This window comes from Miniopterus schreibersii (genome assembly GCF_964146895.1).
Source record: "Miniopterus schreibersii genome assembly, chromosome: 8".
Lineage (NCBI taxonomy): Eukaryota > Metazoa > Chordata > Mammalia > Chiroptera > Miniopteridae > Miniopterus > Miniopterus schreibersii.
Window position 1 is genome coordinate 11029483 of NC_138109.1, and position 20607 is coordinate 11050089.

At 52.1% G+C, this 20607-nt stretch overlaps 1 protein-coding gene across 14 annotated transcripts in view; it reads left to right on the forward strand.

The window, feature by feature from the left end:
• Positions 1 to 20607, forward strand: part of TMCO4 (transmembrane and coiled-coil domains 4) — a 58708-nt gene that overhangs the window by 22923 nt on the left and 15178 nt on the right. For 10 of the 14 annotated variants that reach the window (XM_081144596.1, XM_081144586.1, XM_081144597.1 and 7 more), the window contains 6 exons: positions 4818 to 4915; positions 5154 to 5297; positions 6111 to 6230; positions 6519 to 6683; positions 7541 to 7677; positions 7842 to 7926. In XM_081144596.1, the coding sequence (XP_081000722.1) occupies positions 4818 to 4915; positions 5154 to 5297; positions 6111 to 6230; positions 6519 to 6683; positions 7541 to 7677; positions 7842 to 7926 (749 nt within the window). Of the gene's footprint in view, positions 1 to 4817; positions 4916 to 5153; positions 5298 to 6110; positions 6231 to 6518; positions 6684 to 7540; positions 7678 to 7841; positions 7927 to 15897; positions 16837 to 18082; positions 18308 to 20607 lie in introns of those variants that run through there. The other 4 variants (XM_081144587.1, XM_081144588.1, XM_081144589.1 and 1 more) reach the window with 2 other exon arrangements.

Genomic DNA, 20607 nt, shown 5'->3' on the forward strand with positions numbered 1-20607 from the left:
CTTGGACAAGTTAGTTCACCTCTCTGAGCCTCAGTTTCCTCATCTGCAAAATGGGGATAATGGTAGCATCCTGCTCACAGGGTTCCCATGGGGCTCAAATGAGCTCATACATGTAAAATGCTTCAAGCAGGTCTTGTACAGAGTAACTAGCTGGTAAATATCATTATTTGCTCTAGTATCTGTTATCATTGCTGTTATTACTATGTATGAGCCCCTTCCTCAGAAAAATACTCCACTTGTGGAATTTTTTAATTCAATGTTAGGGACTTGGGAGACCTCTCAGGTTCTATCTGTGGTCTCTGGAAGGATCGGAGACCCAGGAAAAGCATAGCGAGTGTTCAGCCTGGTTCTCAGTTTGATTCTGCTGCCAAGTCTCTGTGTGGCCCTGAACACGTTGCTTTCCCTCTCTGGGGAGCAGCACCCGTTTTTTCACCTATACAAGCAGAGGATCGAATTATGTGTAGGTTTCTTTTAACTCTAAGGTTTTCAGTTTCTGCAAGGTGAGCTTATCACTCGGTGCCCCAAGGCGATCCTTTGCAGCTGCGGTTCAGGGTGTGACATACCTCCTTTCTGTTCTTGGGTCCCCATCTGAGCCCTGAAGCCACCCAAGCTTCCCTCACTTGTTTGACAACTTCACTCCTCTGTGCCTCAGTTTCTTCACCTCTGACATGGGGATAGGGCTAGTATCTCCATCATTAGGCAGTTAAGAGGATTGAATTAATGAATACATATCAAAAGCTTGGAACAGTTCCCGGCACATAGTAGGTCTCAGTGAATGTTAGGTAAAGCCCTGCTAGGGGTTGACGCTGGAGGTTGACACTGGAGGTTGAAAGTTAGAACAACATTGTCAACATTTAACTTTTATCGAGCATCTACTAGATGTAGACACAAGATATCCCCTCATTGGGTGTTCATGACAGTCTCCTGAGGGATTCACAGGGGAAGAAACAGGAAGTCAGAGGAGGGACCTGGCTCTCCCAAGGCCACCCAGCTGGTCAGAGTACCATCTGACTCAACCACCATATCCAGGCTGCGAACGTCACTGCCCGCATCCCTCAAGGCTTGGTTTACCAGTCCAGGTTCCCTCCTTAATTCTGGAGAAAGCTGTAAAGATAGTTCATTTATGGGGCTTTCTGAGCTTTTACTAGGAAAGTGTCTCTAGATGGCCCAGAGATAAGCCCTCCCTATCAACTGGAAAAGGTGACTAAAATAAAGAAGATGGTGCGCTGGGGGCGATAGGGTAAGGAGCATCCTCCCAGGGAGATAAGACGGCAGGGAGGGAAACCGATTTGCTGACTAGCGACATGGGCAGGGTGGCCTCTTGCTCTTTGCTAGGTGGCTGTGGCTTCAGCCTGCGATTGGGCCCAGATCTGCCTTTAGGCTCCTGCCTCTGTATTTGGAAGGCTGACATGGAAACCAACTCGGGCTCGTCTCTGGCGTTCCAGAGCATGACTGTGGCCAGTGAGCAGGGTGGCGCAGACTGCCATGGTATCCGACCAGCGGGCACAGTCAATGACAGGGACAGGGCGCCCTCTGAATTGGGATTCCTGCTCTGAACACTCACTTCCAAATACAGGACAGACACAAGGTCGGTGTTACAGAGCGAATGTCTCCTCTTGTCTTTAGATGCTGACATTCAGACAATCAGAGTAATAGCAAGAATAAAAAGCTGTGATGATTAATGACTGGCAAGGCGCTTTGTTTTATGTACAAAACAGTTATTAAGATCGTTCAAATACTTACATAAATAAGGAAATAGATTGGCAGTTCAGGTGAACGTTGAGAGAGGGAGAACCTTAGCTAAATAATTTAGGAAAAATATTGCATTCTTTTTGATTCAGCAAATGTTTATAAACATTTAAATGATAATACGAAGCAGAATACTAGAGATTAGAGTATGTGGTCCATCTAATCTTTGTAAAGTGGATTTGATACACTGGCATTCATACTTTGAAATTAAACAGCCTCAAGAACTATATTTAGCCCTGGCCGGTTTGGCTCAGTGGTTAGACCATCTGCCCGAGGACTGAAGGGTCCTGGGTTCAATTCCAGCCAAGGGCACGCACCTCGGTTGCAGACTTGGCCCCAGTTGGTGCGTGAAAGGGAGGCAACCAGTCGATGTGTCTCTCTCACATCGATGTTTCTCTCTCTCTCCCTTCCACCCTCACTGAAAAAGCAATGGAAAAAATATCCTCGGGTGAGGGGAAAAAAAAAAAAAGAAGTGATGAGCAATAAAACAACACAAAAACTCATAGAAACAGAGACCAGGGGGATGGCTACCAGGAAGGAGGGGGTGAGGGCATAGGTGTGAAGGAGAAAGGGGTACAGTCAGTAATGTCGTCAGTCTGCGCAGTGACAGATGGTTACTAGAACTAGTGGGGTGATCACATGGTAAGCTATAAAAATGTCACATCACTCTGCGGTACACCTAAAACTAATATAACCAGTATCAGATTATATACCAACTATACTTGAGTTAAAAAATGATATATTTTTTAAGTGACAAAAGGAGAGTCCCAAGGAGGCATGCAAGTCACGGAGGGCCTGAGCGTCATGCTAGAGAGGTGACACTATTCCCAGGGCAGAGGGAGGGGCGGGAGGGAGGGAGGAAGAAGGAGCTTGACCTCGGTCGCTGTGGTGATGCTATCATCACCCTTCCGTTGATACTCCCCAGGTGAGAAAACTGAGGCTCAGAAAAAGTGGGTGAGCCAGTGAGGTCTTGGCAGAACCGGGCTCAGATACCCCTGCCCCAAACTCCCAGGCTTTCCCAGGCACTGTTTGCTGAATGAGAGGATGCTGACTCACAGAGCCAGCTGCTTGGCCCCTCGTAGGTCTCTTGCATGTTCCCATTGTACATCCTCAGCAACTGAAACTTTTCCTCAGGCCTTGAACTCTGACCCAGGCCACTAGTTTGCAACCTTCCTGTTTGCATTGAGCAGTGCTAGCAATTAAGGGCCAAAGTATATCTCCTGCATTTAGGAGGAAATGATTGTAATAAGGAGAGCAATGATAATAGCAACAAACACATCAGACAGGTTCCAACATTCCAGTGTTGTATGTGGAGTATTGCCCGGAGCTCTCACATACCCCTGGAATTAAGTACAGCTATGATCCCTGCTTGTTGGATGAGGGAGCTCAGGCAGGACCGGTACTGTGTGCACAGTCACCAAGTTAGTATGTGACTCTACCCATCAGGATGGTCATTTGCTGCAGGAACAGATGACCTCCAAATCTCAGTGACGCACAGCCACACAGGTGCATTTCTCGTTCATATGACACATCCACTGCAGATTGGCTATGGCTTCAGTCCACGCTGTCTTGGTTCTGGTTCCCAGGCTGACAGAGTGACCTCTGTCTGGAACATTGCCTGTCTTAGAGCAGAGCAAAGGGAATCTTATCAGTCTCTTGCACTGACTCTTAAAGACTTCGCCGAAAGTGACACACACCCTTCCCATCTACTTTCCATTGACTAAAGCAGGTCATGGGACCATTCGGTTCAGCAGGGCAGGATGTGGAATCTTTCCTGGGTAGGACCAGGGTTAGCCCAGAGGGCTACCTGAGGATTTGGCGGCTGGTGATACACGAGCACCCTGCGCTTATGGGCATCCTGACCTCAGAACCCAGGCTGTCACGGGCCACCCTCCTGCCATGTTGCTAATGTGTGCAGTTCAGCCTTGTCCCACACCTCTGATGAATTTCAGTCGGGGAGCACCGGCACCTGTGATCGGCACAGAGCTTGTGATCCTCGCTTCATGCTGCCCTGGAGTGAGGCATCCGAGAGGTGCTGTGCTGTACGCCCAGCAGCTGCTTAGGACAAAAGTTGGGCGAGGGGAGGGGAGCTGGCAGAACACCAAAAAGCATTAGCAGACCCCCGAATGCCCTGCTCAGATCCCATTTGTTTTTCATGACTGAGGATGGACTATTTCTCACCATCTTGCGCGGTTCGTGAGGAAAGAGATGGGAAGGAAGCAGGTATTGGTTGGGACTGCCGATCGTGGCACCCAGAAGGGCCCCCACGTAGTGCCCTCTGTCAAAGTGTATTGATTGAATGGGTGAAGGAGGAATGAATTTGATCTTTACAAACCAGCTACCTTAAAAGAGAGATGTTATTGTCCCCGTTTTACAAAAGAGGAAACTGAGGCTCGGTCCCGCTCCTTATTGTCCCAAAGCATGGAGGACCGGGTGTCCGACAGGAAAGCAGGGCTGAGGGACGCGGCCGGGCACTCCCAGCGGCTGTTCTCAGGACTCACCTCGCCCCATTCACTCTAAATGCGCCCCTCCTGCTGCATCTTATCGCTGGTGCATTTCAAGTCTGAAGCATTCTGGCTCTTGCCCCATGGCCCAGGTCTCCAGGGCAGACATTTCTCTGACCCATCGTTGAAATGATTATTCTGAAGGAAGTTGCTTTCCAAATATCCCAGAGGGAGGCGAGCTCAGGATTGAGGGGAAGGGAAGGAAGGAGGGAGGTGAGGAGTCTGTGGTTCTATTTGGTACTCATCTGGGTCCATCTGTTAAAAGATATTTCTGTGCTCCTTTTACTATTATTGTCATGTTTTTGTCTTTTCATCATTCCAAATTGCAACCCTGTTAGGATGGATCCTTTGGGTAAGTAGCGCATCCCACACACTGGGATTCCCCAGCTGGGTTTTAGAATGTTTTCAGCTCATTAAAAGCATCGATGGGCCCAGGGTGACTTTGGGACCTTGCTCTGAATGACAGTACCCAGCACTGACCCCAGTTTGGGGGTTGGTGAGGCGGAGGGGTCTCAAGGGGTTCCAAGCACAGCCGACCCTAAGGACCCACCTCTTGTCCCCCAGAACGGCCGAGGCGTCCAGGAAAAAGAAAGAAAACCGGAGGAAATGGAAGCGCTATCTCCTGATAGGCCTGGCGACCGTGGGAGGCGGGACAGTGATCGGTAAGACCAGCTCAGGGAGAGATGGTGGCACATGGGTCAGTGCAGCCCAGAGTGACGGAGTGGAGAGGGCGGGAGATCGGCGGGCAGGTGTCCCCAGACACGGTGTGGGTGCTCTGTCACAGTCCTTTCATTAGGATTGTTGAAGCCTCCCTGGAAGGCAGTGGGCAGCGGATGGGAGAAAAGCCAGCAGGCCACGTCCTCACGCCCACCTTTCCCCTGCTTCCTGCTTTCTTTGCAGGGGTGACCGGGGGCCTAGCTGCCCCTCTTGTTGCCGCCGGGGCCGCAACAATCATTGGCAGTGCCGGAGCGGCGGCTCTGGGCTCGGTGGCAGGCATAGCTGTCATGACCTCGCTGTTTGGTGCAGCTGGAGCCAGCCTGACCGGTAAGGTTCAAGAGGAGTGTGGGCAGTGAGGGGTTTTCAGCCAGGGTGGCCCAACTCCTAAAGGACACACCCAGATTCTCTCCAGTGGTGGCTTCCCAGGAGGTGGAGGAGAAGCACGTGGCTTTCCTCATGCTGGGTCCCAGCCCTGCCAGAACTTGCAGTGGGCTTCAGAGAACTGGGCGACAGCTCAGCATGGGTCGGTGTAAGCGCTGAGTTTGAGAAACTGCACCCTGTGTAGACTTGCTGAGAAGGGTCTCATTGGACCTGCTTGTCACCATTTAGGAAGTTTCTAGACAGGCCTCCTCGGAGATACTTGGGCTTCCTTGTGTAAGAGAGCACATGGCTGCCCTTCATGTACCAGCATCTCTTGGCGGAGTTTTCCCAAATCACGTGTACCAGAAGCCCCCGGATTCCTGTTCCACTCCTCAAGTGGGGTGTTGGTTCCTATGTTGAGAATCTTGGTCAGTTTGATTCACTTTTACTAAAAGGGGTATGTTGTACCCGTGAAGTTTGTGGGCAGGAAAAATAACACAGAACCAACTGAGTCAGGACAGAGTGGTAGTTATGAGCCTGGGCTCTGAGTTCCGACTGCAGCTCTGCCACTCAGGGGCTGGCCAGCTTTTGGAAGCCTCTTACCCTCATCTATAATTGGGGACAATAATGGCACCTACCTTAATGAGCTGAAAAATGAGACATTTGTCCAAGGCAGGGCACATGGTCAGTGCTGTGTGAGTTGTGAGCACAGAGAGCCACTCTAACATTCCCTGGGGTCCCTGGTCACTTCCATTCTCATTTTTGCACCTGGGTCTTTAGGATACAAGATGAAGAAGCGTGTCGGGGCCATTGAGGAGTTCACATTTCTGCCTCTGACGGAAGGCAGGCAGCTGCACATCACCATCGCCATCACGGGATGGCTGGCGTCTGGCAAATACCGTGAGGACCAGAGTGGAGGGAATGTAAAGGGGGGGTTGACATTGGCTGAGCTGCTCAAGGTGGTAGAGTAATGTGCCCAGCTCACCCATCTATTAATGAATGCAGGAGCTGGGACTCGAACCCCAGCCTGCAGACTCATGGATGGCGCAGTGCTCCATCTAGGTGCCCCTTGGCAGGGGTGGGCCTCTTGTCTCCCCCTGAGGGTGAGTGGTCCCCTGTCTGGAAAAGTGGGGTGGAGCATCCTCTAGCACAGACAGGAGAGACCCCACCTACCTATGTCCACCCCAGGCACCTTCAGCGCTCCCTGGGCTTCCCTGGCACGCAGCTGCGAGCAGTACTGCCTGGCCTGGGAGGCCAAGTACCTGATGGAACTCGGCAACGCCCTGGAGACCATCCTCAGTGGGCTTGCAAACATGGTGGCCCAGGAGGCCCTAAAGTACACAGTGTTGTCTGGTAAGTCCTGTCCCCACTGCCAGCAGCATGCCCACTGCTCCCAGCCCTCACGGGTACCATACCTCTGCATACCTGAGGCCCCCGTGAGCCAGGCACTGTGCTGGACCCTAGGAACACAGAGAGGTTAAGACTGATTCCTGTCTGTAGGGTCTTTGAGGGGAGGAGACAGGTAAACTGCCAATCACATTATGTATCAGTTAGTTATTGCTGCATAAGAAGCCCCCCAAAACTCAGTGGCTTAAAATAACAATTATGTATCATAATAGCTCCGGAGTGATGAGGCTTCATTTGGCTAATCTCTGCTGAACCTGCTGTTGCATCTGTGGGTCAGCCCGCTGTCCATGGATCTAGGCAACCTTGTCTGGGGTAACCAGGGCAACTCGGCTCTGCTTAGTTTGTCTCTCCTCCTCGTAGGGTCAGCAGGCTAGCTCACACCAGTAGTAGAGTACATGAGAGGCTGGCCTCCGTGCACAAGTCCATTTGAATGAAGTCTCACATCTAGTAACATCCCATCGGCCAAAGAAAGTCACATGGCTGTGCCCACAATGGATGGGCAGGGCAGGGGCGGGGACACTGCAGAGTTACAGGGCTAAGTAGGAGGGTACCGGGCCGAGTGACAAATTGGGGCCATCTTTGGAATCTCACACATGACAGACACCTGAACAGAAGGGATCTAGTCCATGTGTCAGAAATGCATGCGCTTCAAGTTCTTCTTTGCTATTTAGAGTTTGCTGACACTAGAACTTATGGGTTCCAAGGTAGAGACTCTGCATGTACTCACTCGGGCATCCAGTAGTCGGCCAACCACTCCCGACAAGAACCCCACTGCCTTCATCACTGACATTTCACCTCCCCAGGCATTGCGGCTGCCCTGACCTGGCCTGCTTCACTCCTCACTGTCGCCAACATCATCGACAACCCCTGGGGTGTGTGCCTCCATCGATCAGCAGAGGTTGGCAAGCACCTGGCCCATGTCCTGCTCTCCCGGCAGCAGGTACCTGGGAATGGCTGTGGGTGAGGGCCCAGGAGGGAAATAGGGGAGCTGACTGCACAGACATCAGCCCTAAAGACATGTGCAAGGGCCACCCTCATCAGGGCCCATGTTTTGCTAGAACTGGCTGTGTCCCCTCCCAGACACCTGCGTGCTTTTTCCCCCAGGGCCGGCGACCTGTCACTTTGATTGGCTTCAGCCTGGGAGCCAGAGTCATCTACTTCTGCCTGCAAGAGATGGCTCAGGAGAAAGGTGAGTCTGGCTTGTTGTCACAGGGGGAAAAAACCCTCCCCAGGTTTACCCCTAGTTCAGAGGTTCGAGACCTGGAGTTGTGAGCCTGTATGTTCTCAGCTTTTAGAAATAACAGCTCACAGTTTGAAACAGCTTGAAAATAGACAAAATAGTTAAGTCACTTGGAAAATTTATTATTCTTTCTGTACATAAATTAGAGTGGGTGAGAGACAGTCCTAGAGTAATGACATTGGCCTTGGCGTTCTGGTGCTTGTTCTTGGCTGGGAGGGAAAAGGGAGGGACAAAAAGTTCAAAATCTAGCTGTCTCCGGAGCCGCATTCCCTCTGAAGGCTCTCGGGGAGGGTCCTTCCTTGTCTCTTCCAGCTTGTGGGGGCTGCCAGCTTTCCTCGGCTTTTAGGTGCATCACTCTGACCTCTGCCTCAGCCTTCACCTTTCTGTCTCCTCTGCTAAGGACAGTGGCCTTGGATTTAGGGCCCACCAAGTCCAGGATGATCTTGCCTCAGGATCCTTAACTAATTACATTTGCATTGTTTAATTATATCAGCAAAGACACCTCTTCCAAATGAGGTCTCGTTCACAGGTTCCAGGTGGGCATGCCTTTTGGGGGGGGCACATTCAACCTGCTAACGGATACCTCTGGGATTGTGTCATGCCCTCCAGCGGCATCCTTTCTATGGAAAGCTTGAGTGCCACTGCTCCTGGCCTCAGTGGGTGAGGTCTCCAGGACAGGATGTTGGTTGGGGACAGATCTGTCAGTGGAGGCTGCTGTAGGAGGGGGCTGGGGACTGAGGTGCAGAGCTTGGGGCACTTGGGAGTGGTCCACTGCTTGTGTGACCCAGCCTAACCTCTCTCCTGGTGAGGCTTAGCAGCAGGACCCTAAAGGCAAGAGAAGGGACTGAGACAAGGAGTCCTTGTCCTGAGAGCAGAAGGTGGTTGGGAGAGGGGCTGGAGCTGTACCCAGCAGTCTCCCTCGGGACGTCCTTGAATACCTCTCAGCCTGAGCTTCCCCACTGATAAAATAGAGCTAATAATTCCCATGCCACGTACTTGCCTTGAGGAGCAAGCCAGGTGCCCCATGTATGTATAGTACTTTACAAATTGTAAAACCCATCCTTGACCAAATTCAGCTCAAGGACCCCAGTTTTCAGCATCAGCTCTTCAGAGTATCTGCCAAACCTAAGGCTCTGCCTGAAGGTGGGCCCCTGGCCACTCTCCGTGGTCATCCCCAGCGTGCGATCTGATTGCTGACCAGTTGCCAGCAGGCCAGGAGGGGTGGGGACGTCCCCCGTTGGCTGGACCTGAGGCAGCCCGATGAGTCAGGGCTGGCTGGTGTTATTTTCAGTGTTGGCGTCACCAGTGGGCATGGGAGAGACCCTGGAGCTCAGGAAAATGATTCATTCCTGTTCTTTATCTTTTGCTAAAATGGACTGAGGATCAGAGCTGTTTTCTTGGTTACAAAGGCAAGGTGGACGTGCCATCCTGGCCATTCACTGTGGCAGGGCCAGCCTGTGTGAGCCCTGCGGTGGGCCTCACCCTCCCCTCTGTGCCGTTTTGGAGGCCCCCAAAGCCCCCTGTAGCTTTCAGCAGCCTCCTTTTCACCTGCATTGCCCACATCACTAAGCAATGGAGGGGCACCTCCGTCCTATTTCCAGTAGCTGTGGGTAACCCAGGACCACCTTGCAGGAGGGCCTGGGAAGCCAGCCCTGAGCTGTTTTCTGTAGGAAAATCCAGCCTGGGGTCAGAGGTCAGGTAGAAACCACTGAGAAGGCGAGGGCTGAACCTGGAGCTCTGGTAAAGGTGGGCTTCCACTCCTACGCGGAGAGCACTGTGCCTTCCCTTTCTATATACACGCTTCCCCCTCCCCGGTATCAGCAGAGACAGAGCAAGTCAAAAAGGCATCCCTTACCTGCCTTTCCTGCCCTCCCTGCCACAGATAATCCACCTGGGACCTTATGGCCTGCTGGGAGGAACCCCCTGGGTACCCAGCAACATCTCCCCATCCCCAGCTCTTCATCCTTTCCAGTAAATGGCTTTGTTGAGCTACAGCAACACCATTGACGCACCTACTGCATACTGCCGTGTTCTGTGTTCCTGCAACTCTGTGCAAATGATAACGATACCGTCGGAATCTCTCTCAGGAAAAATAAGGGACTAGCTGTCACCCAGAGCCCAGTCTCTGCTATAAAAATACGTGGTTATAGAGAGGCAGGGTGGGTGTATGAGTCAGCTAGTGCTGCAGTGATGCCACATAACAAACCACCCCCAAACTCAGAGGGTTACAGCACCAGATATTTTCATGCCCAGGATCTACAGGTTGTCTCTGGTTCGGTTGCTCTAGAATAGCTTCTGTTTCTGGCTGTAAGTTGCATAGGGTTGGCCCCATGCTCTGGGCTGCTCTCGGATCTGCTCCACATGCATTTGTCCTAGTGAGGTTGAAGGGGCAGCAGCCACCAGGGCCGGCGACCAGCTCTTCTTCTGGTCCATCGCTAGAGTGCCAGAGCCAAGCCAAACCACGCATGCACATTTAAGACCTCTGCTTATGTCGTATGTACTAACATTCTGAATCAGTTATTTATTACTGCGAACAACTGTTCCAGACATAGTGGCTCAAAACAGCAATAACTGATTATTTGTCGCAATTCTACGAACTGACTAGGAAGTTCCTCTCGTCTCACTTGTGCAGGTGCCAGCAGGGCTGGAATGCTTGGAACTTCCAAGGCGACCTCACCCACTGTCTGGCCGTTGGTGCTGGCAGTCGCCCAGGGTGCCTCAGTCCCTCCCCAGACCTCTCACCTTCCTGACTTCCTTGTGTGGTGTTCTCGGGGCAGACATGGCAAGATGTTTCAAGATGGCAAGAGTGTGCTTTGGCCGGGTTGGCTTAGTGGTTAGAGTGTCGGCCCCCCGACCAAAGGGTCGCAGGTTTGATTCCCAGTCGAGGGCGCCTGCGGAAGGCAACCAATTGATGTGTCCCTCAAGGGTGTGCATGGCAGGCAGCCAATTGATGTTCTCTCTCATGTCAGTGTTTTTCTCTTTCTTCCACTTTCTCTAAAAATCAATGGAAAAAATACCCTCGGGTGAGAAAAAATAGCAAGAGTGAAACCTGCAAGGCCTCTTAAGGCCAAGATTCCAGAATGCATCACCTCTGCCACGTCCTGTTGTTAAAACAAGTCGCGGGCCTGACCTGATTCAACGGGGCAAAGAGAGAAGTAGATCCTCCTCTGGCAGGGAGAAGGGGCAAAGAATTTTTGGTGATTTTTAATCTTCCACGCATTCCGCTTGCCAACGCGAGCGATGCCCGGCACTAGGTCAGTGGGCGGCGCGGGGAGTGAAGAGCTGCCGGGCAGTAATCGGGGCTCCGCCGGTAACCCTGATTCTCCTGCTGGGAGAAAGGAAAGCACGGGCTTTGCCCTCAGCTGAGACCTGGTTCTGAGTCCTGCCTCTGCTCAGCCGGGTGGCCTGGGTTAGGCAAGGACGCAGCCTCCCTGGACATCCATCCCTCCACCTGCAACAAGAGCTGGGCGTCACCTCTGGGCAGTGGCAAAGGCCGGAGAGCATGGAGGTCAGGCAGCCAGTCCAGTGCTGGGTCCTGGTCAACACATCCTCCAACAACCTGCAGGCTGAGGTCCCTGCAGGTCCAAGGGGTGGCCGCATACTCCCCTTGCTCTCTAAAGCCCCCCCCCAGGCTCTTGAAAAGTTGTCATTCTCTGTGCTGTCATCATTTTACTCCCTCCCTAGTCTTCGTTCCCCCAACCCATGCAGCCGACCATCTGCCAGGCTCCTCATTACCGAGAGCGATGTGATCTTATTAATAAGACCGATTCTCAATTTAGAGGAGAAAGGCATGTCTTTGGCTGCAATTAGCATAAATTACATGTTAACTTCAGATCGTTAATGCAAGCCAAATCCTCAGTTCCCCTACCGATCAAGTTGAATTAATTACCATTTTCCATTTGGCTGTGGCAATCGGAAGTGAGGCTGGAAACTGGCCGGAGGGAGGCAGGTGGCCTCTGGGTGGCAGGGCTGGTTCGTGAGACACTGAGGTGTCCCTGCAGCTCAGCCTTTTGGGGGATGGTTCCCAAGGCAGCTGCCTTCCTGCCTCTTTCCTGGTCGCTGCTCCCTCCCCCGGATCTTCGTGGCCCACTGAAAGGAATTGGGGCTTTGGTATTGGGTGGACCTGGATTTGGGTCCTGACTTTGTCACCGACTAACTTTGGACCTTGGGCATATTATTTAATCTCTCTCAGCCTCAGCTTCCTCTTCTGAAAATAGGGCTTAGAATATTTACCTCAAAGGCTCATCGGGAGATTAAAATGAGACGATCAGTATGAAAGTCCCTGCCCCGATTTGGGTACACTCAGTAAACATTTCTTCCTCTAAACTCTAGTCTGAGGACCTACTATGCACAGGGAACTCTGGGGAGTATCATGTAAGTAGAGGGGCTTGTCATTTTGTGTCCACTTTCCAGCCCCCGTGTTAGACCATGAATTCTATGTAGGCGGGATCTGCCTGTGCCCCGCTCCCCATCTCCCCGATGCCTGGCACATTTTGAGTGCTCAGGAAGATGAAGGTACTTGACCTTGGTGAAGGCATCGAGCATGTGCTGATGTGCTCAGGAGTCAGGTTCAAATTCACCACATGCCAGGCTGTGTACTAAGCACCTCCATGCAGGATCTCGGTCAATCTCACAGCAACCCTAGGGGCTATTCTCCCGCTTCACGGGTGAGAAACTGTGGCCCTGGGGGTATCCTGAGTGCCAGAGCCAGGACTCGACTCCTGGGCGTCTGGCCCCAGAGCCCTCACTTCTAACCTCGAGCTCTACTCTGCAGAGGACCTGGACCTTGAACGGTGGGCAGGGTCATCCAGTGGACCCAGAGGAAGGGTATTCGGAGGGTCGGGTCAGCAGGGCCAAGGAGGGCTTCTCCGGAGTGTCTGGGAGCATTAAGTCCAGTGTTTCTGCAGCTTATGAAAGGGGGGCGGGGGGGTGCAATGGTGGGAAATGGTCAGGACGGGAGCCTGGTACAAGGTCTCAAATGCCTGGCTAAGGAGTCTGACTGGTCACACGCTGGTCCCTGAATCAAGCCGTAGATGAGTAGTTGGGCAGGTCCCGTGGAGGGAGATGCACTCACTCTCTCACACACACAACCAGATACACACAGCAGCAGCTCAGCCGAGCCCAGGGGCCTCCGACACCCCCACTATTCTCTAGATCAAGTTCAGACTTCCCACCATGACTCACGAGCTGCCCTCCAGCCCTCTGCCCACCACTCTCCACCTCGCACTGGCTCCGGCGGACCACGGTCAGATTCCAAACAGGCCACGTTCTTTCTTTCCATCTTTTCTAAGTAACTCCTACTCATTTCTCACTTTGGAAGCTTTCCCTCCAATAATAATAGATTCCAATAGGTTATTAATAACAACAGATTCCAATAATAATATTAATAAAAATAGCAGCAGTAGAATGGCAGTGGCACCCGCTTCTGTAACTCGCGCCGCGTTTCCACGTGCCGGTCACAGTCCCAAACTCTTCACGTATGTTATCTCGTCACCCCCCCAACACCTCCATGAGGCTGATACTATTATCACGCCCATTTTACAGATGAGTGGGCAGATGCCCGGCAAGGCCGCCAGGCTGGCTCTGCTCCCCCCCCCCCCGTCTCCAGGCGGGTGGCCTGGGTTTGCAGAGGCGCGGCGGGGCTGGCCCACCCCCCCGCGCCTCGTCCTGGAGATGTGCGCGGCCTCTGCCCAGCTCTCTCTGTCTGCTGCTCCCGCTCTCGGCGCAGCCTTGCCGCGTATTTAGATGCACCCAGACTGTGGAAAGGGCTGGCTCCCAGTGGGAATCCCCTGCCTTCTGGATGAGTATTTGGATGCTTGGGGTGGCTGAGGACTCCTCTCTTCAGACAGATATAGAGTCTGGGTCCTTCTATCCCGTCCAGCCGCCTCCTGCCCCCTCCCTCACCCTTGGCCCCGCTGTCTGTTTCGGCCGCAGTTATGGGCACTCGTTTCCAGGTCTCTCCCCTACCAGAGGGCGCTCAGCTTCGGGACAGGCACTGTGTTTTGATTCACCTTTGGCCCAGGCCTGGGCACCTAGGAGACACCCAATACCTGTTAGTAGTTGACTCATTAATGAGGGACATGAGAACAGCCATAATGTTTGTCCTGAATGCCACCTGCAGAAGATAATGCCAAGGACTTTGGGTGGTAAAAGGCCTGCACTGCCTCAGCAAAGTCGAGCTCACAGCCCCCGACGAGTGGGCCAGCTGGTTGGCCTGTTGCCCCACCTCCTAGTGACCCAGGGCACCTGGGCCACTCCACTTCCAGGATGCCCAGCAGGCATGATCGGTCAGCACACGCGCAGCAATGATCCTGCCCACTCAAAACCAAGACAAAAGCACACCTGTCCTATGTGTGTGCCTTTGGGCAGGAAATGAACGTAGCCAGAATCCCCAGAGATGACCGAGCCGCTCTGACAATGGTCCACCTGCCAGCCACCAGGATGGATTTGCTTTGGGAGTGACTGACCCTGTGACCAAGGGTATTTCTGGCCCCAGCAGGTGGCGAGGGCAGGGCTGGCGGGGCCTGATGCCAACAAGAGCCACTATCCAGGTGCTCACTGAGAGACTCTAGGCCCCAGAGCACAGTGGATTGTTCATTTTTCTATGAATTTGCTTTACAAAGGTTTCAAAATTTAATAGTTGGAAAGTGAGCTTAATTCAGACTGACTCGTGGTCGCCGGCTAAGCCAGGAAATGGCCACGTGAACCAGGGAATCGGTTCGGCCCCGGCTTACTTATGCATTCATTCCGTTCGTTCCCAGGGGCTGCGCAGGGAATTAATTAGGGGCGCTGCGTATTGTCTCTGCCCGGTGGCCCTGTCCGCGCAGGGGGAGAGGCATCACGAGATGAGCCAGCTTGCCTGGCAGAGTCTTCACTCAGCAAATAAAAGCCTGCAGGGCCGCTAAACCCTGGGCACCGGAGCCCATTAATTAAGTCAATCCTGGCTCCCCCGCCCCTTCTCCACCTGTATGCTGCCTCCATCGAATCACTTCTCCCTGTGTCTTCAAGATGCGAGGGACAGAGGCAACCATTTGAGAATGATGAGCTGAAAGAAGAAACGCTGGGTCTAGAGTCTAGAAGCCTGAGTTCAAGTCTAGACTCTGCTAGTTACTGTCTGGGTGCCCTTGGGCCAGTCACCTCACCTCCGAGCTTCAGGCTAGTGGGTAGGATGGGATGCTGAGGCTTCGGGAGTGTTCTGGGACTTAATAACTGCCATTTATTGAACACTAGCTGTGTACCAGGCACTATGCTAAACTAGGCCCTTTGCGTATTTTCTCTCCTTCAATGTACAAAGAGCCCTAAGATGTAGGTATCGATATTCCTCTTTAACCAACGAAGACTTCGAGGGTCCCCTATGTCACCAGCACCTGGTATGGGACTTGGCACCATGATGTACATGCGGTGGACTGCACAGCCGGCCCTTCAATATAGAGGAAGTGACAGCACAGTGCTTGGCACGTGGTAGACCCTCGTCAAATAGGGCTCCTTCCTTCCTCTCTCCATTACTTTATCCAGATGGATTTACCCAAAGCTGCAGCACTCACAGCGTCGGAGCTCACTAAAAACAGTACCGTCTTTAGACAACTGGCACTCCCGGGGAGAAACGAGTTAACAGAATTCAGAACTTATTTGCTGCTTTCATCTAAATTAATGGGGTGTCTCCAGGAAGCTTGGCCTGGGATTATGCCAAATGCCTTTGAAGGCACTTGCTTCCCCTTGGGGATACAGATGCCCTTGATGTTGGCTAGGGAGGCTGCCGGCACCTTGAGGGAGCCCCGGGGGCTGCAGTACCTGGGTGGCCCGCATGCCCCCAGGTCTGGTCCCGGGCTTTTCAGAAACATTTTATCCCAGAGCTGATTAGATCCCCATTATGCAGACTCACAAGAGATTGTGTTGGAAACTGAATGCTGATTCTTTTAGGTCCACCAGTAATGGCCACCCAGCAGATGGAGCAGATGTCTGTGCTCGCTGCCCACGCTCCTGGGGACACAGCACGTCCCCGTCTCACGGACAGACCCGTCTCCAGGGACCATTCTCTGTGTCCTTCCCTCCTGGTCTGCCCCCTCATTCAGAATTTTGCATAAGCAAGTCCTGTGCATGAGCCTTAGTCAAGAATAACAGGAATCCGACTGCCTGCAGAGAAGGAGCATTCCAGGGGTTCCAAACAGGGGAAGAAAACACCCCGAGTCTCGTAGATTTATATATTAACTAACCGGCTCAGTTCATGGAGGTCTGTAATGGAAACGGGGGTTTCTTTTCCTCGTATCTAGGATGTCTGTGAGCATCAAGCCTGCTTAGCCAGTATTGTCAAAACTGGCATCTTAGAGAATTGCCAGGCCTTTTGTGCAGAACAGAAGATAAAAGCATGCCTGCCTGGGCGTCAGTGTTTTAATGACAGGGCCTCAGTGTAGGGGCCCCTGTCTCTGCTGCCGCAGGACAGGATGTCCCCATGTGGACTCTGACCTTTTAGGTTTCTAGTATATTCTTTATTCTTGATTTTCTCCATCTTTTGTTCATTCATTTATTCACTTCCATTTATTTATTTATGCAAAGCCCCATCTCCTTCCTCAAAGGATTGGCAGGAAATACAGCCACAAAAGCAACAACTACCCTGCCCCATGGGAACCATTTAATTCTATAACTGAGCATGGACAGCGTGGCTCAGCGATTGAGCATCAGGCTAGGATCCAGGAGATCACAGTTTGATTCCCGGTCAGGGCACACGCCCAGGTTGCCAGCTCGATCCCCAGTAAGGGGCGTGCAGGAGGCAGCAGATCAATGACTCTCATCATTGATGTTTCTATCTCTCTCTCTCTCTCCCTCTGCCTCCCTCTCTCTCAAATCAATAAAGACATTTTTAAAAAAATGTATAGCTAAGTGGTTACCCAGCTTGCCCAGGCTGCACAGCTAGTTAAAGGCAGGGCCACCAGATTCAGAGTCCTGGTTTCGTGGCTCACCTCAGAGGCCCCAGGGAGCAGCAGGCGCTCTGGGGCATGGTCAGCCCCGCCCTTGGCAAGGCGCCCTTGCCCTAACTAGAATGGCACTCCAGGAGGCTCCCAGATCTGGCCAGAGACCCTGGGAGCTTTTGTGGTCGCCACAGCACCACCTTGTGGTGACTCTGGGGGGGCACATGCTTCACAGGAGAAGGGGCTCCTCCAAGCCCAGCGCCAGGTGGGTTTGTGACACGTGCTGACCGGGTCAGCCTGCTGAGGGCCTTCCATTGGGGGCTTGTGCAAAACTAAGCAGCTGTTCCTGCTTCCTGAGGAATTTCTGTGCCATCCACTTCTATCCTGTCGGTTTAGATTTATTAGGCATCAAAAATACAAAGAGGGGGAAGAGCTAATATTTATCAGGCACCTGCTGTGACAGGTGTTTCTAGGAATCATCCCAGGGAACCTTCCCAACAGCCCTGGAAGTCAGGGGTTCTCGGGCCATTTTCCGGGCAAGGAAAGGGACAGGTGCACTCTGGGCCCGCTCCCACGGCCAGGGAGCGAGCGGAGGGCTGGTGCTGGGCATGTATTATCAGGGCAAAAGCTCTGCCCATCAAAGCATGACTGGACCTGCAGGCAGCAGCTGCCCAACATGTGCTGTTGTTTTAGTGACCTTTTTTTCCCTCAATGAAAATTGGGAGGAAATGATCTGTCCAAAAATTTCTTGTAAGACAAGACAAAAAATTAAAATCGGATCCCATTAGTGACAAGTCACCTTGTTTTCAAACGACCAAAACACTAAGAAACTGGGCCATGTGGCTTTTTTTTTTTTTTTTTTTAAGGTGGAAGGGAACTCAGATGAGGTTATTTGTGAGAATTTTACAGCGTCCCAGCAGTCACTGGGAGGCCCCTATTGTGTGGCAGGTCCAGATGGAGAAATCAGTGGCAGAGAGGAGGGAAATCAGTGATCAAGTTCATGGTCCTGAGGCCAGTTACCCTACTGGGGACCTGGCTTCCCGGTCAAGGTGGTCCATGGACACACACGTATGCTCACAGGGACATCCAAGGACGTAGGCTGCTGCCCGGCTGCTCCACAGTCAGGGCTCCACAGTGTGGCAGGGCTGTTCATGCCAGGAGGTGGTGAATTTATCATAAAGACTTTCTATTCCCAGCAGCTTTATCAGTGCTCTCCACCCTGACAGTTCCTACCCGAAGTCGCTGGGCCATCTGTTTCAGAGATGGAATGAACAGTTGTAAAGCTTTAGGAGGGGGTAAGAGGAAGCAACCACAGGGAAATCTTATTTTTGTACCTACATCCAGTCAAGTTAAGTCAATTGCCAGTTGAAACATGACCACCTTTAAAATAGCTGTACTGTCAGAAAGCAAGCCTGACATTGTAGTCCGGAGAACATCAGACGTTAACTGGACTCAGACTTGCTACACTCTGACCAGTGCCGTGGACACCAGGAAGCTGCGACCATTAGCAAGATGACAGTAACCGCCGCGGATCTACAGCCAGGTGTCCCAAGCATGGTCACTCTCACACAGCTTCATGATCTCTATTCACCACGGGTGTTAATATTTTTATATCAACTCCTAATCTTTACGTACATATATTTCTTTTACAAGGAAGCATCTCAAATGGAAATTCAGTATTGTCATAAATGAAAATAATTATAAGAATACATTGAAAATAAAACATCGCTACTAAGATCTAATGGAGTGCTGTCACCTGCCAAAAGATCTGAGCCTGGGACCTGAACCCTGGAGCAATACTAGCAGCTTCTGCAGTGGCAAAAGCATGGACTAATTTGCCTAAAAATTCTTCCATTACAAATACTCCAGAAATGCTAGGTAAGCTCTAGCAAATGTCCCTTTAAGTGCTTAGCTGAGCTCCCAAGAAGCGAGGCAGTTAGCAGAGGTGAGAAACAAGGAGGGAACAGGAACCAGAGCAATAAGCGCGCACCCTGGCTGGAGCAGGGGAAATGTCTCCTTGGGGAATTCAGACTCGCAGGGCCGTTCCTCACTGGATCAGGGTTCAAGTTTATACTACCCGCGTGATCCAAGTCAAAAAACGGACCGCAGATTCCTGTGGAGAAAATAGATCCTCAACCCAGGCTACCTGGATTCCCACATATGAAAACATGAGCAGCTTGAAAGGTGAGCTCGTAATCTAGACTGACTTTAAAACACGCACAGGGGAAAACTGCCCCGCGGGAAAGTCACAGAAACAGCGAACGTCAAGATTAGACCCTCAGTCCTCAGTAGAACAGTCTGAAGGGATCCCCTCAAAAAAAGCATGTTTGCAGTTATTAAATACATAAACTAAAACGTTGAAAATGAGCGGAAAGAACGTGGCAGTATAAAAACAGGAAAATGTGAATGCGTAAATAACTGGAGCGGCAGATGGGTGTTTCTCCCTCTCTCTTTCCCTCTCCCTCTCTCTCAAATCAATCAAAAAATAATAATAATATATGTATAAAGCGCTTAGCCTCTTCTGAAGCAAGCTTAATGATGATGATGATGATGATGATGATGAAGGATTAAGAAATAGGATTCCAGCCCTGGCCGGGTGGCTCAGTTGTTGGAGCATCGTCCCCGTGCACCAAGGTTGTGGGTTCAGTCTCCGGTCAGGGCACATGCAGGAGGCAGCCAGTGAGTGCAAGAACGAGTGGGGCGGCAGGTCAAACCCCCCCCCGCCCCCCCATCGATAGATGGAAATTGAAAAAACAAAAGAACAACAACTTAAAAAAGAAAAAAACAGAATTCCAGAACTTTGTTGTTATTGTTGTTAAATAAAAAAGCCTTTGCAGCAAGACCTCTCTCCAATGTCATTCCTAGCCCCTACGAGTTTCGAATTTCCACCGGCATTAAGGCCCGTGAGGTTTGCAAGATAAAACCAAGGCAAAGTGTTTGTCGTTAAGGTCACACAGACCGTTTCCACACCCTGACCCTTGCGTCCCTAAACTGCCACGTGGCTAAAGACTGCTCCGAGCCAAGCTGTAGCTAGGTGCCAGCTGAGATGCGAACAGGCCGTCCTGGGTCAGCAGCTCTTTCATCTGCATGACAGCCGACTCCGCATCTGATGCGCTTCAGTCCCCTCCCGTGGGACCCCCCCACCCGTCGCTCTGTCCTTCAGCACACCCAGCCTTAGTCCCCCGGGGGGAGCGGGGAGGGGTCAGGCGTGCAGATTCATTCCCCGGGGGGCGGGATGCTGGAAACAGCCTTGGCACCTTGCATGGCCAAGCTAAAGAGATGGGGACCAGAAGGGGGAGATGGAGGCTTACTCGTCCCCTAAAGAATTCACCCCAAATCCTTATATCTAAACCGCCTTCTTTAAGCAGCTCTGTCCAGTGTGAACCTTTTTCCGGGGGCAGAGGTGGGGAGGCGAGGGGGAGCCGGGCAAAGCTTCCCGTTGCCTTTAGCTCTGTCTCCCTCTCTGCCTGTCCCCCCCCCCCGCCCCCCCTGTCTGGCAGCTTCTGTCTGTGCTCTTGTCATGCCCATGGGGGGGGGGGGGGCTGTGGAATGGGTCTTGTTTGTTAGATGCGATTCACATTTTCTTCAAGGCCTGTTTCCTGGACCGGCAGCCAGGAGATAATTTCCTCCTGGGTTTGCCACTTATCGCTCGCTGCACACACGACCCCCCGCCAGGAGGGAGCAAATCCGGCTCTTTTGCTTCTCAAACTTGAGCTCCTTTGGT